We start from the raw sequence: 16,968 nt of genomic DNA, 5'->3' as shown, positions 1-16,968 counted from the left end.
GGATGCAGGTCGAGTTCGATTATCATATTTTCAGTTCAATTCGGGTTCAAGTCGTTCTTAGATCGGGTGCATGTCGGGTTTAGATCCATAATTTCCAGGTCCAACTCGGGTTCAGGTCAACACCAGTTTCGAATTAAGTTAGTTTCAGATCACTACTACTCATGTCACAAACAGTTTAAACTCGAGTCGATTTCAATCAGTTTTACAGGTCGAGTCAATTTTTTATATCCATAAATGACATAAACTATTGTGGACTGTCATATCATATGTACTGTCACGTCAGCTTTATGAATTGTCATGTCAACACCGTCACGATCAATGTTTGATTCTTTTGGTTAAAGGGTCAAATTATTTTTTTTTCAATTTAATGACCATATTTAGTGCAAACAAATTCAAGGGTTATATTGATGTTTTTGAAAAAGTTTAAGGGTATGAAATACCATTAAGCCTAGATTTTATTGATAATATATTTTCACCTGTAATATTTTTATAAATTCTTTTCTTAAAATTTTATAAATTTATCTCTAACATAAAATATTATATTCATTTTGATTGATACATGATATGCATCCATCGCATGTCAAATCAAGTGGACGATAACACTGATTCTTCCATGGCAAAAGAGGTACAAACAACCGGCAAAAGATTTTGAAACAAGTGAATGGATGAAGGGTACGTGAAACATGGGTTACGTAATACTACAACTCTACGTAGAAAATGGTTACTCTTTTGTCTCTCTCTCCGTGTGTGAAAATAAGCCGATGAAATGTCGTTGTAGGGTTAGATGAAAATAAATTGGGTCCCCATCCAGTTCCAATGTCGGTAAATCATCGTCTTGTACTTCTCTCTTACTTTTATATTGGGGGATGAGAGACAGACAGCCTCAGCCTCCACTTCTTGCAAACCCCAAGGAAAATCATAGCCTTTTTTTTATTAAAAAAATGGATCATTTTGTAAATTATAACGTTTTGTTTTCTCTATAGAGTGTATAAAGCAGCAAAATCAAAGGCAAAAGATCGAGATTAAACATGGGTCACCATTCTTGCTGCAATCAGCAGAAGGTTAAGAGAGGGCTTTGGTCCCCTGAGGAAGATGAAAAGCTCATTCGATACATCACCGCTCATGGATATGGCTGTTGGAGTGAAGTCCCTGAGAAAGCTGGTATAATCTTCCCTTCAATTTCCTACATATAGTATCGAATCGTGGTTGTGGTCACGGTAACCTTATAAAACATTACGATCTCCCCTTATCCTATGTTGCGGTTCCAATTTAATACTTTCTGCTACTTTCCTTTTCCTGGAATTTCCATGTTCCTGGTATGATTTGATGAAGACTTATCTTATGCTTTTTCTTTTTTACAGGTCTTCAAAGATGCGGCAAAAGTTGTCGGTTGAGATGGATTAATTATTTGAGACCCGACATCAGAAGAGGGCGATTTACTCCTGAGGAAGAGAAGTTGATCATTAGCCTTCATGGTGTTGTAGGGAACAGGTTTGAAGTCACATATTTTACATAAACCGTTATATAATTGTCATTATTTCGACAACAAATCGCTATTTAAATCCTCGGGCTGTATTCGTGTTAGTTTGTCTCTATGGAATCCAGTGTCTGATATGTGTGAGGGAATTGTTGCAGATGGGCTCATATAGCAAGCCACTTGCCTGGAAGAACGGACAACGAGATAAAGAACTACTGGAACTCATGGATCAAGAAGAAGATACGAAAGCCATCAGCACCTCCAGAAACCACTGCTCCTCCTCCTCCTCATTCCCAGATTAATTATCCTTCAAATCAATTAGAGTTAGTAAATCAATACTTGATGAGCACAGCAATCCCTAGTCATCAAGAAACCCTATTTTCTTCTCCACCCCCATTGTTCATATTCGACACGAGAAACACACTTAATGGGATTCAAGTTCATCAACATGGGGATAATTTAAACACCGAGAGTAGTTGGAACTTGAATCAGCATCATCAATTGCAAGCATTGGCTCCTTCAACTAGTTCTTTCACAGTGGGTGGTATGGATTCGAACAATTATTTGCCACCATTGATAGAGAACATGGAAGATGGAGAAATGACACTTGAATGCTTGCAGAGGCAGCAGCAGGAGTTGAATGAATGGGTGGAATATTCCCAGCAATGTTCAAACTTTCTCTTCTGGGATAACATTAACATCCAAGGGGAAGAAGAAGCATTGCCATCAACTTCATCAAACATGGCAACTTCATTCCCCACATCATTATGAATTATTAAAAGGCTTTTCGAAAGAAGAAGAAAAAAAATTGTTTTTCTTTTTCTTTTCTTTTCTGATTTTTTTTTTCTTTTGTAACTTTATTTGGTGATGAGCTTGTGAAGTGTGAGGGACTGCAACATACATAACTATGCATGATTTTCTTCTTCTTGGTGTTTGGAAACAGAAAAAGGGAAGAATAAATAGCAATGTAACAGCCAAAAATATTGATTGATGCTAATGAGATAACTTGAATTATACCAAGTTTGTCATTGTTTTGAATGTTGAAACAGTGTGCATGGAGGGGGAACTACATTTACTTTTAAATTAAGATTGTTTCCATGTCTTTCTCAACTCTAAAAGTGCAAATTAAACTTTGATAAATTTTAGTATATGACCAGAAAAATGTGCACTGATCTTGACTGCTCACATATTCTTTACAAATCGATAGCGATCTCTCAGCAGAAATAACAATGATGGTCGACATTCATAGCATAGCATAACATAGTACATGTTTGTTTTGTTTTGACAAATTTGGCATAATACATGTTATTTTGCTCTTATGTAATAAGAATATGATGATCAACAGTTTGAATATCGCTTGGAATCAAGGTTACAGACGAATCAATGTCGAGCTGGATAGACAGAAAGCAGTCAAGATCCTCTCCTCTCCGGTGCCGACCTTTGAATCGGTCATTATCCGTAGAATTCGAGGACTTCTCCAATGTCAATGAAACATTAGGATCGTCCACATTAACCATGAGGCAAACCATGTAACTGATGTGATCGCCTGTCTTATGCCAAACAGCACCCGAGGTGCTCTCTGAACTGAACTATCCGTCCAATGAACTCATCGACTTGGAAAAGAAATATCACTTGCTGCTAAAGCGCTTTCTTTTATTTGTAAAGAAAAAAAAAAGAACACCTATACAAGTTGGCATTATATATGTAATATATTATGCATTATTTTATTTTGAAAATTTTTAATTTTTCCTTTTAATAGTATTGTTTTTATAATTTAAATTTATTAAAATTAAATTACTTATTAGTTTGAATGCAATATTATGGTTGAAAGGAATTAGGAATGTGAAAACAAATTAAAACTTTGGGTTTTAATTTGAATAATAATAAAAAAATAGGACCCAGTATGCTGTAACATTTTCTCTGCATAAATTCTAAAAGTTGATGGGTGTAGATGCGCCCTAATACATTTGGTCGGCCATTAACAAAGCCAAAATCACTTTGTACGGCTTCATTAAATTTGTTATTTTATAATTGTCAACACACATTTTTCGTCCTACTAGGATTCAAACTCCTAAAAATAGGATAGAATTTTAGGATTCAAACTTTTAAAAATAGGATAAAATTTTGCTAGGATTCAAACTCCTAAAAATAGGATAGAATTCTACTATTATTTAAATTCCTAAAGATAGGATCCACAAGCACTATAAATAGCCATTGTAACTCACGATTGACAGACGATTTACACACAAAACATAGAGGAAAACACGAGAAGATACAAAGACAAAGTTATTGTAAACGATTCGAAAAATAAATAAAAAGTAGTATCTTTTTTACTTTTGATTTGGTCTCTTACATTTACGTTTTAATTATTATTATTTTATTTATTTAACTTTATTTATAAGCACATTTCCCTTGTTACTCATTTTATTTAATTGTTTTGTTATTTTTCTTTTCTTTTTTATGTAATATTTTTTTTACATTTTATGTATTTTCTTTTTTACTTTAGTATATATTTTTATTTTTTTTAGATTATATATATAAATATATTATTTTTATTATCAGTTTTATTAATTTATATATATATATATATATTTACTTTTTTTATTTTTTTATTTTATATATATATTATTTTTACTTTTTTTATTTATTTGTTTTATTTCTATATTTTTTTTCTTTTTCTTCTTTTTCTTTATTTTTTATATTTATTTTACTTACTATTTTATCTTTGTTTTCTTTATCTTATCTTTTATTTAATTTGTTTTCTCTTTATTTTAATTTAATTAATTTATTTATTTCTTACCTTTTTATCTATTACCTTTTTATCTAACATGGTTTTTTGACCTTCTTAAGGCCACACCTTTAAAACTATCTAAGGTAAGTAATTGTGATCGTATTTTTACCTTTTAATTTTAAATTACAATTTTCTTAATTCAAGACAACCGGTAAATTACGTAGTACCGAAAGGGCGGTTCAAGGGTGCTAATCCTTCCTTGACCGTAATCGACTCCCGAATCCGACATATCTTTGGTAAGACGCAGATCAGGTAAGATATAAGGTATCCGATTAACCTATTTATTTTTTAAATAAATAATCGGTGGCGACTCCAATCACATTTTTCAAGTCGAAGCCCAATTCCGGGGCCCAACCGAAAGACGGTTACGACAGCTTGGCGACTCCGCTGGGGAACTAGGTAAGCGAGTCAGGCTAAGGTAATTTCCAGTTGTCTTTTTAACGAAAAGGGTAAGTTTAAATTTTAAGGTAACATTTCGATCCTTATTGCTTACTTTTGATTATATTTTTCGAGTAAATAGTTGTACTAATCGTTTTCTCATGATTTCAGCTTTCCAAACATTTTTCATCTAAGGCTCTAAACCCGAGCTCCGAACCCGTTTTAAGTGGGGGTGAAAGCGACGCCTTCGTGTGAATTTATTCACCGTATGGGCCTAGCAAGTAACCTTCGGGATTCATATACCTTATGCCTTCGTGTGAATTTATTCTCCGTATGGGCATAAGGGAATGTTTCCTCTCGAGTTTAACTTAGTCCACACAAGCCTGTGATGGGTTTAGGACTAAGGGTCTGGCAAGCCCAAGGGGGCACCAGCAAGGAGAACTCGGGTACCATTTTTTAGCACCTAAACCGGGAGACCATGGAGAATTAGAGCCCACCCCAAAATCTCATTCCAAACCCTAGGCTGCTTTGTTTCATGCTTTAGTTTCTGTTCAAAGCATGCGAACTAGACAAATATGCGGTTAGGATTTGTTTGAAAGTAGCATGCGGGATAGAGATCATGTCCGGGTAGGAATAATAAGCATGTGGGGTAGATATCATGTGGGGTAGGATTTTTCGTTTTTATTATTGTTTTGATTTATCTCACTAACTCTTTTTTACTTTTGTTCTCTTTTATTTTGTTTTCATTATTTACATCATTTAAAAGAGGTGTTGATCCACCAAAAACTTGTTTGTTAAAACATGAATAATCTGCATTAATGGACAAAGGGATTGTAATACAAGAGATAAGAACGCAGGGGTCCGGCTATGGTCCGAAAAGGGCTCAAAAAGAAAATGAGGACAATTTGCAAGACAACTATGTGTCACATTCATGGTGCCCACAATCAAGTACATCAAAAGTTAACTTTTCAAAAATGGGTTGACAAAGGTGGTAGGGGCAAGACGAGAAAAAGGTTACTGACCTCGAGAGTCCATTCAAAGACAACAAGAACAAGATGGCAAGTCACTGTCGACAAATTCAAGAAAGAAGCAAATGAACTTCGAATAATCCCTTTGATGGAGGATTTCAATGGAATTTCCGATTCAGCAAAGGATGAAAGCCAGAGATGAAGTCATTCGACACTTTTTGGGAACCAATACAAAAAAACTCAACATTTTCACGGTTCATCCAGAGAGGTCGGAGCGGTTCGACAGGTTATTCAACCGGTGAAAGACGAAGGCAAATGACTAGTCAACCGGTTCCGGGCCTAGAGGATTTAGTCCGGATGTACCTTTAAATATGTTTATTGTCTCTTAAAAGATAAAACACTTTTGTCCCAATAAAGGTTATTTACAATAACATACATGTTTTTGGATCAATGCCTCGAACATTTCATGCATTCTTGCATTTTGCATTTTTGCCTTTTTGCATTTTCATCTACATTTTAAGCATTTTCACAAACATGAAATTAAGTCATGAAGGGCTCGATGAAGCGAATTTAACCACATGGAAGCAAGATTGTAACAGTAGGAGCCTGATCAGCTGATTGTAGGACAAAGCTTGCCAGGATGATCTAAGAAAAGAATCCCCATATCCTAAGGGCCACGATGTTGAAGCTGCTAGCTGTTACCACGTAAGAAGCCCCAAACATTCCTCTGAAACCTGTAAGGTGCTTGCCGAAGAAGGGGGCATGGCATATACCATTTGCACTTAGAGGATTGTTTTGTTTGAACACGTCTTTGATCTTTCGCTTAATCTGTTAAATGATTGAATTTATGCTACTTTCTAAGGTAGAGCAATTGAACAAATTTTAATCTTTAGTTCTTCGAATATTAAATGAATTAAGGATTCTTTTAATTCTTCAAGAATTATAGATTTTTGACATATGACAAGATTAGACCTTTCTTATCCTGTCTTAAACCCCCAAAATGAAATACCTTGATCAAAAAGACCAAATTTTGACATTACCTCCCTTTGAAATTCTTGAACATTGCCTTTACCTTTATGATACACCCATACCTTTCTTTGAGTCAATAAGATAACACCACTGTCTTTTTAGACTCAAAATTGACATTTTAACCCAAGGCGTTGAGTTGTTCATCTGAACATGAGCTTTATTCTAAAGACACAACTTGGGGCATCTTGCGGGGAGCTTGAACATTGAGACATCTGGGGAAAAAGAAGAATTCATCCGAAATAATTCTATCACACGTTAATTACACTGTTTTCATGTGAATAGAATTAATCCTGAAAATCTATCCCCCTGGGGATACCTTTCCTGTAAGGACTTTCATGTATGAAATGATGAACGGCTTTCTTTCTTTATCCCTTCACAACAAGAGAAAATATATATCCCTTGTGTCCCCTTTTGAGCCTGTAGTATTTTTCTTCTGATTCAACCCTAACCAAGGATCACCCTCTATATTGGGGGGCAAGGTGGAAGAAATCTGCTCACATGAGTGAAGACATCAATCAAAAGGAGACACCAAAAGGTGGACCAAATGGCAAGTGCGAAGATCCAATCAAGAACAAAAAAGAAAAGAAGCAAAAAAGCAAAAAAAAACACAAAAAAAAGAAGCAAAAAACAAAAGCAAAAAAGAACAAAAAGAAAAAAGGACAAAAAGCACATGCAAAGATTCCCTAAAGACAAATGGCACATCAAGCTTCAAACTATGAGATTGATCAAGCACAATCATTCCCGAATCTCTGAATCACTTCACTCGAAGATCATAGAGCATTAAGAGAAAGAGACATTTTGAGCAAGACAAGATTGAAGGCATCAAAATGAATTGATCCTTGGTTCAACACCCTGAAACACTTGTTTGGGCCTATTTATCCTTTTCTTTCATAACCATGAACCCTGGCCTACATTACGTGCCTTAAAAGTCCTTTCTAATCATACATGGATTTCTAAACAGAAGAGACTATCTTCAGATTTCATCCCGCCCATCAGGATTAATCTTTGTTTGAAAAAAAACAATGTAATTAATGTATGGTAGAGAAAAATAAAAAAGGGGGGTTCAAGACGTAAATCCTGAATAACGTCTTGAAACCAAAGGAGGATTCGAGTTGAAAACCTGAAAAGGCAGCTCGAATATAAAAATTGTGCAACTGAGGCGATCACACAAATTCCTTGATAAGGCATCGCACAATCCGAGTGTGACAACGAAGGTTGGGAGTCAGGGAACACTTCCAGCAGAGGATCATGCAAGCTACCCCATCAATCTTTTGAGCATCCAATGTCAAACCTTTGAGCATCAAATGTCAAACCTTTGAGCATCAAATGCCAAACCTTTGACCAAACACAATAACCTGAGACTTTTTATCCTTTCCTTACTTGACTATCTCCCAAAGATAGCTTGGATCTTGGCAGTTGTCAAATAACTATAATTTATTGAAGGATTAACATTGTAATTAATTCTTTGATATCCGATGAACTCTAGTTTTATGATTCGTCTCAATTGTAAAACCGTGATAGGGGCAATATTTTTAAAACTTGAGATTAAACATTTTTTGAAACTCTTTTAATTGATATTTTCATGACTTTGAAAATAAAAGAGAAAGAAAAACATATTTTTTTCAAACAAGACAGTCTCTCTAGAGTGAATCTTGGTAAATGACATGCGACTCTCAAACACAAAGCTCATGCTTAGAATCAATGATGAAGAAGAAATGAGGAACATTTGGGGTATCTTTGAAGATTCAACATCAAATATTGGGGCATTTTTGGATATTAAGGCATCTTTGGGGATTCAACATCCTAATGCGAATTATCAGACCTTTTTCAGGAGATAAAATATAACCAATTCATGTTACATGCATCTTATGCATACATTTTAGAGCGTCATATCTATCATTTTCTTTCCACGTATATAATTTTTATAGCTTTAGAGTCAAGTTCGACTTCAAGACGAAGGATACTCGATTCAAAAGCACCTTTACAGATTGATGTCGGTTGCTTAGCTCAGCAGCAAGAAACTACACTTCAACCAACTCGGCAGACAGAAAGATCGATATTCATTTTCAAATTCGACATTTCCAATATAAATTCTGTCTCGCTTGAGACAGTCTCATTTAATGCAGATGATTATCTCACTTGAGATTGCTTTTTTAAAACAGACTTTGTCTCACTTGGGACTATTTTACTCGAAAGAAGATTTATTTCACTCATGATTGTTTTTCTTAAAACAAGATTTGTCTCGCTTGAGACCGTTTTCACTAGAAGAGTTTTGTCTCTCTTGAGACAGTTTCCCTTGAAACAAATTTTGTCTCTCTTGAGACAGTTTCTCTTGAAACGAATTTCGTCTATCTTGAGACAGTTTCCCTTGAAACAAATTTCGTCTATCTTGAGACAGTTTCCCTTGAAATAAATTTTGTCTCTCTTGAGACAGTTTCCCTTGAAACAAAATATTTGAATATGTTTTATTTGAAACAAATTCCGTCTCCCTTGAGACAATTTCTTTTGGAACTAAGTTTTGTCTCTCTTGAGACAATTTCTCTTGAAACAATTTTCGTCTATCTTGAGACAGTTTCCCTTGAAACAAAACCTTTGAATTTATTTCCCCTAAAACAAATTTTATCTCCCTTGAGACAGTTACTCTTGAAACACAAAATCTTCAATTTTATTTCCCTTAAAACATAATTTTGTTTCCCTTGAGACCGTTTCTCATGAAACAACAGATATCTTTGAGATCGTTTCCCTTGAAACGAATTCTATCTCTTTCAAGACAACTTCTTTTGAAGCATCATCTGAACCGTTACACTCAGCTCAGGCACATACTTGAGATGGTCGAGAAGCATTTCTCAAATCAAAAATAGAATGTGCACATCAGATTTGAACATTTGAAGAATTCAAGATCAGGGATCAAAATTTGAAGATTCAAGAATCAAGATTCCAGACAGGCAACTGGAGATCGAGATTTCTCTCCAGAGCCCCAAGATAACATATGTTGCATATGCATTTTAGGCACACCTAAGAGCATTGCATCCATAGCATCACATATATGCATAACTTTTTCAGGTTTTAGCTAGAGTCAATTTCAAATTCGCGGCGAAGGATATTGAACTCAAAGCGACACGATTTGCTCGAGAGTGGATTTCAACTTCACGACGAAGGATATCTAGCTCGAAGCCAAACTTCACAATAAAGGGGTCTCCACGGTTTCAACTTCACGGCGAAGGGAATTGTGTCCACCCGCAACATACAATACTTGGATTTCAACTTCACGACGAAGGATATTCAAGTCAAGGCTCAACTTCACAACGAAGGGGCCATCTGCGATTTTAACTCCACGAAGGAGGATATCGTGGCACTCGAGGCAACACAAGTTCAACTTCACAACGAAGGGACGGCTGGTTGTCAACAAACAACTTCTCAATTTCAGAGCCAATTTCAACTTCACAACGAATGATATTGGACTTCAGACAACGCAAGTTCAACTTCATGACGAAGGGACCGCTGCTTGTCAACAACAACTTCCCAATCTCAGAGCCAATTTCAAACTTCAAAACGAAGGATATTGGACTCCAGACAATGCAAGTTCAACTTCACGACGAAGGGACCGCTGCTTGTCAACAACAACTTCCCAATCTAAGAGCCAATTTCAACTTCACAACGAAGGATATTGGACTCCAGACAACGCAAGTTCAACTTCACGACGAAGGGACCGCTGCTTGTCAACAAAATTTCATTCAGATTCAATTTCAACTTCACAACGAAGGATATTGGACTCGAGACAACACAAGTTCAACTTCACAACGAAGGGACGGCTGGTTGTCAACAAACAATTTCCCGGTTCCAGAACCAATTTCAACTTCACGACGGAGGATATTGGACTTGGAACAATGCTACTTACTTGGATTTCAACTTCACGACGAAGGATATCCAACTCAAAGAAGGATTATCTGCCATAAAAATTGTCGAGTTCGACTCCATTCAGCTCGATGACACATCAATCACACTACTTTCCGGTTGCAGTCGAGGTTTTCAAGTCGAGAAGAGGACCTGGGTTAGCCGTGCCCTAGTGACAAGCAACCATTTTCAAACAGCATAGCTTAAGTCAAGAAAAAGCTATCTGTCAATGAAGATTTCTGAGTTCGATTCCGATCCAAGGTCTTTAAACCGAGAAGAAGACCGAAGGGTAACGGGAAGCCACGTGCCGATTCAAATTCCGAACTACGGCTTTAATTTCATATCATTTCAAGATGAACTCGACTTCACGATGGAGGAGTCATCCGTAACTCAATTCGACAGGGAGTTATTGAAACATCAGAGTTAATTTTCAACTCCACTGAACGAAAAGTGTGTCTTTTAATATTTGTCCTATCCCCGTTACACGACTATGGGCAAAGAGGGGCAGCTGTCAACACACATTTTTCGTCCTACTAGGATTCAAACTCCTAAAAATAGGATAGAATTTTAGGATTCAAACTCTTAAAAATAGGATAAAATTTTGCTAGGATTCAAACTCCTAAAAATAGGATAGAGTTCTACTATTATTTAAATTCCTAAAGATAGGATCCACAAGCACTATAAATAGCCATTGTAACTCACGATTGACAGACGATTTACACACAAAACATAGAGGAAAGCACGAGAAGATACAAAGGCAAAGCTATTGTAAACGATTCGAAAAATAAATAAAAGGTAGTATCTTTTTTACTTTTGATTTGGTCTCTTACATTTACGTTTTAATTATTATTATTTTATTTATTTAACTTTATTTATAAGCACATTTCCCTTGTTACTCATTTTATTTAATTGTTTTGTTATTTTTCTTTTCTTTTTTTTTATGTAATATTTTTTTTACATTTTATGTATTTTCTTTTTTACTTTAGTATATATTTTTTTTTTTTAGATTTATATATAAATATATTATTTTTATTATCAGTTTTATTAATTTATATATATATATATATATTTACTTTTTTTATTTTTTTATTTTATATATATATATATTTTACTTTTTTTATTTATTTGTTTTATTTCTATATTTTTTTTTCTTTTTTTTCTTTTTCTTCTTTTTCTTTATTTTTTATATTTATTTTACTTACTATTTTATCTTTGTTTTCTTTATCTTATCTTTTATTTAATTTGTTTTCTCTTTATTTTAGTTTAATTAATTTATTTATTTCTTACCTTTTTATCTATTACCTTTTTATCTAACATGGTTTTTTGACCTTCTTAAGGCCACACCTTTAAAACTATCTAAGGTAAGTAATTGTGATCGTATTTTTACCTTTTAATTTTAAATTACAATTTTCTTAATTTAAGACAACCGGCAAATTACGTAGTACCGAAAGGGCGGTTCAAGGGTGCTAATCCTTCCTTGACCGTAATCGACTCCCGAATCCGACATATCTTTGGTAAGACGCAGATCATGTAAGATATAATGTATCCGATTAACCTATTTATTTTTTAAATAAATAATCGGTGGCGACTCCAATCACATTTTTCAAGTCGAAGCCCAATTCTGGGGCCCAACCGAAAGACGGTTACGACAATAATCTTTTAACTTTTTTTTAATAATTTAGAAATCTGAGATAAGTGTAAGGTAATATATGTTCGAAGATAATTATCAATCTTTTAACATTATTACGGCTTCATTAAATTTTTTATTTTATATCTTTTAACTTAAATAGCCTCCAAGTGATTAAAAAAGATTATTTTTTAATGGTTCTGATTTTGAATAACTACATCAACATAGTATATCAAATAGAAATAATATCAATAAATTAAAAAATTATGAACATATATTATTTTTATAATTACCATAGATTATTTAAATAATAATTAGATTAAGATAATAGATATAATTTAAATAACATATTTTGTAGTTAATTTTGGCATTTCATTATTTGGTTTACTTAAATTAGGAGTTGAATTGAGTTTTCATTAGGTAAAAGTCTACTCGTTGTTTATTTAGTGTATCAAAAGTTTATTTTAGCTTTATTATTTAAAGCAATGTTTTAGTTTAGGTTTGAAAAAGTAAATATTTTTATCTTATATGTTTCGAATAAAAATATTTGAGTCTATAATATTAGATTTATTATTGATTGAATTAAAATATTGAGTTTAAATATTCTTTAAGTCTCTATTAATATATAAATAGAGTAAATTGATATTCTAAAAAATAGTAATTTATTTAAACATTTTAAAAGTAAATAAATATAAACAATTCATACTGATATTAATGCTTTTGATTAGTATGTGATATGCGTACAATTTCATAAAATTTTAAAATTAATAAAAATATTTACATAATATTCAAAAACAATTATTAAAATAATATAAAAATTTAAAAAATAGTAAAAATTCAATAAAATTTCCCGAAAATTTGAAGAACAATATTAAGATGGCATCGAGAGAGAAAATAATAATATTTAAGAATATTATTTAAAATTTAAAAAATATAAATTTTGAAAAATAAAAAATTTGAAAATAATCTTTAAAAAATTTAAACTTTTCAAGAATTAAAAATTATATAATTCTTAAATAATCTTTATTTTCTCACTTTCATATAGACTAGATTATTTTATTTTAAAAATAATTCATTCACTCAATTCATAAATTGATAAAGAAGAAGAGATATTTAAACTCAATATTTTAGTTTAACTAACAATTAAATTAATATTATGAACTAAGATATTTATCTTTTGAAATATATAAAATGTAAAATGTCAATTTTAATAATAAAAAATTAAAATAAAATTTAATAATCATAAAGGACTTTTAATAGCTTTTGCTGACTTTTAGTAAAAGAGTGACGATATTTTTGGGGATGGGGGGAATTGATTTAGTTGGACTGTGTTGTGATGGAGCTTTCCCCTTCTTTGAAGCAACCGGCAGAATATTATGTCACATTGCCCCAATACAATTCAAGAACTCATCATAATGTTTGGTGTTCCATAAATCATTTCTGTCACATTGCAATTTCTTTTTCATATATTTTTTAATTTAACAAATATTTAATTAATAAATTTTTATGGATTAATTTAAGTGATTAAAGAAAGTATTATTTTGTCTCGAAATCTTAGATTCAAGTAATTGTGTTTGGAGGGTATATGTACTTTATCAATGATTAAGAAAAATTCCGAACAGATACTACATTATTATTAGATTATACTATTAAAAAAAATACTTAATTCATGGAATCATAGAAATTTTCTTTTCTTGGGGCCTTTGTTATTTTTTTCATTAGTCTTTATGTGACATTAATTAATATGATGGCGCAATCAAAATTATATATATTAATTATTGTTTCTAGTTTAATATTTATAATTAAACTTAAAAATTAAATTGAGCTTATGAGTGTGTTTGACTTTGAATACCAAAAAGTTATTATAAAAAAATATAATAGTAAGGATAGTGATTACACCATTGTCCAATTATAAAGAATTATTAGCGGGCACACATGTTGTAACTATAGAAAATTACAATTCCCACATGTTTAATAGCTAAAATGTAATTTTATTGTATTGTACATAATTTAGTAGGAGCAATTACTTTAAAACTAATAGAATGTAAGACTCAAGTGATCTCGGTAGTAAATGAATTGTTGTTATTCCTTGAGGTGCTAGATTCGAGCAGCATGAATGCTAGGAGTAGAGTGTTCAATGTCAAATGGTTGAGAGTTATCTTTGAGCAGATACTACCTTATACTTATCACACAGATTAATAAAAAATAACATAACAAATTGCTGATATGAATACATTAGTTGGCAATATATTTGACTTACGTAGGTTACATGAACATGTTAGAGGTCATATCAACAAATCATAACTTTCCGAGAGATGTTAGATATTCAAGATCCCTCTTTTATAGGTATTCTTTTTGGGAGTCTTAACTTTAGAGTCGAATGCAAAACTCATCGCCCCTGGTCTAGGAATCTATTTTTGAAACGTGATGTGTTGTGGGAGAACCATAAGTTTAAATTTAGCATTCTTTCTCGTTCACATTATATGAGCGACCATGGAGATTGTAGTGGTGAGAATTTGCAGTAGTTTTAGCTTCATCATTTTATTTTAGAGATTACGTTACATATTTCCGTTCACAGCTTTGTAAGTGAGATATTGGATTCCTAGAGGATAGCGTAGAGTTAATTTGTTCGAGCCTCTTTGTTGGTTCTCACATGTTGTTTCATTTTTTTGAAAGAAAATGAGTGTTTTTAATACAAGTGTTGCGCAGTTTTCCCCTTAATAGTTTGACTCAACAGGGTTGTACATAGCTTTTATGTTTTATAAGAAAGCTTCGGAAATTGTTTAAAATTGGAGAGCCTTATATAGGATGGATTAGTGCGTGAGTGTTGAGATATGATGCTCAAAGAAATCAACCAAAATGTGGCCAAGAGGGTTGAATTGGCCAAATAAAATTTTCTGTAGTATAGAGAGAAATGATAGGAAAAATTGTACAACGGATTTATAGTGGTTCAAATTTCTTAATGAAGTTTACATCTACTACCTTAGCTCTACACTATGGATTTCTAAAAATTCACTAATTTATTCTTTCTTTTTCTAGGCTCAAGCGTAACCTTTTACAACTCTCTAGTTTTTAATGGCTAAACTAGAAACAAACCCATGTAACATTCTTTAAATGTCCTCAACTTATTTTTATATGTTGGAATGAGTTACGAGTCGTTTCTAGCCTTTGAGCATGTTTTGGAGCCATTAGAAGCCTTAATTTTGAGCATTAAATGCTCACCTGCAACTTTGGTATCGATACTGTGAAGTTGGTATTAAGACCGAGCATGAAAAAATTCAAAATTACAGTCGTTGAAGCCTCAATATCGATACTATTTGAAGAAGTGTTGATACTCGTCTTCTAGTATCGATACCACACCATGGTACAGATACCAAAAAAGCCTTCTGGTATTTCGATCTCGAAAATGGCATGCTGGTCTCGAGACTGGAAACATTTTTTTTGCTAATTTCAAGTGTTTGGAGGTTTAAAACAATATTTAAAAGTTTGAAAAAAAAATAGAAAACATTTAAACATATTTTTTCAAATTAATTTGGACTTCGAATTTTTTTGAATCATTTGAGCAAATTCAATTAAGTCCAATAACATTTTGCCCTTATTTGTTATATCAAAATATAGATTCAACAATCTCCCCCTTTTTGATATAACAAAACCTTTGAAAAATTGTTTTTAGCAAAAGCTCTTCCTTATTAAAACAAAGATTGAATAGGAGAAATAATTTGGAAAACAATTAAGCTCCCCCTATTTCATTCTTGAAATTGATTTTTTTCAAACAAATACTTCTCCCTCTTTTTGTTATAAAAAATAATTCTAATTTTAAAGTACAAAATAAAAATGGAGAGTAAGTAGAAATTTTAACATATAAATCATTTGAAAAATCAAAAGCACCCTTCAACAAATGCATTCCAAGAAAATTTTGACTTTAAAAACTTGACACTTAAAACTAGTGAATTTCAATAAGATAAACAAACATGTTAGTAACTCATGAAATTCAATAAATCTAAGTCTATACTACTTTATGCAATATTAACATTATACATTAAAGTTTATGCATAAAGCTATCCAAAAATGTTATGCATTTGAAAAGTTGATATCAATTGTAAAAAAAATAAAAGCAAATTTGACCAAAAACATTATGGTGAACTGAAATTTGATAAAAATCATTGAAACTTTAAAATGTTCACCATAACACATTTTAACATACATGAGATGAAAAACAACATATAATCATTTATGCACAAAACACATGCGTGAATAAAACAAAATAGGCAACTAATTATGCAAAAAAAAAAAAATTTAGAGGTCACCTATTCCTCATTTTGTGTGGGTAGGGCATTTGAAATTCTTCACTTTTGTCACCATTGCTCCTATACACTTATAAGATACATTTATATAGCTTTTGGTATCAAAATTGCTTTGGATCCTTGAATGTTAGTGCAAAAGTCTCTTGTCCCCGCGGGAACCCATACTTGTCTAATTTTAAAATGTTTTCTAAGTTTTAAAGGACAAATATGTTTCATATGACCATGAAAATGGTAAAGTGGGCATTTTGCCATTTTTAAAAATCTTAAATTGTTTTGAGAAATTATTTCTTTTTCTTTTGTTAAGCATTTAAGCTTAACTTTTAAATCAATATTTTTTTTCTAAATCATTGATTTTGAATTTTGAAACCTCAAAATCATTTTTCAAAATTTTATTTAGTTTTTCAAAATTTATTTTTGCTTTCAAATGAAAATCATTTTCAACTTTAAATTTTGAAATTAATTTCTTATATTTGGAATTCATTGTCTCAAATTCCAAATAC

At 32.2% G+C, this 16,968-nt stretch overlaps 1 protein-coding gene across 1 annotated transcript; it reads left to right on the top strand.

Annotated features, from left to right (window-relative positions):
- The first annotated feature begins 1,014 nt into the window (after positions 1–1,014).
- LOC120198782 (MYB-like transcription factor EOBI) lies at positions 1,015–2,403 on the top strand. Its single transcript, XM_039200053.1, has 3 exons — positions 1,015–1,161; positions 1,362–1,491; positions 1,636–2,403. Exons 1-3 carry the CDS (start codon positions 1,029–1,031, stop codon positions 2,246–2,248), a joined length of 876 nt encoding a protein of 291 aa, XP_039055984.1. The 5' UTR covers positions 1,015–1,028; the 3' UTR covers positions 2,249–2,403.
- The last annotated feature ends 14,565 nt before the right edge of the window (positions 2,404–16,968 follow it).

Source organism: Hibiscus syriacus, unplaced genomic scaffold (genome assembly GCF_006381635.1).
Source record: "Hibiscus syriacus cultivar Baekdansim isolate YM2019G1 unplaced genomic scaffold, ASM638163v2 tig00004797_pilon, whole genome shotgun sequence".
NCBI classification, from domain to species: domain Eukaryota; kingdom Viridiplantae; phylum Streptophyta; class Magnoliopsida; order Malvales; family Malvaceae; genus Hibiscus; species Hibiscus syriacus.
This window is presented reverse-complemented; position numbering and strand designations above follow the sequence as displayed.

What these genes read in the sequence shown, in the direction of transcription:
- LOC120198782 (XM_039200053.1), top strand. Translation starts at nt 1,029, where the DNA reads ATGGGTCACCATTCTTGCTGCAATCAGCAGAAGGTTAAGAGAGGGCTT. An exon ending in TGAAGTCCCTGAGAAAGCTG is followed by an intron (nt 1,162 to 1,361) that starts GTATAATCTTCC and finishes TCTTTTTTACAG; the next exon opens with GTCTTCAAAGATGCGGCAAA. An exon ending in CATGGTGTTGTAGGGAACAG is followed by an intron (nt 1,492 to 1,635) that starts GTTTGAAGTCAC and finishes GAATTGTTGCAG; the next exon opens with ATGGGCTCATATAGCAAGCC.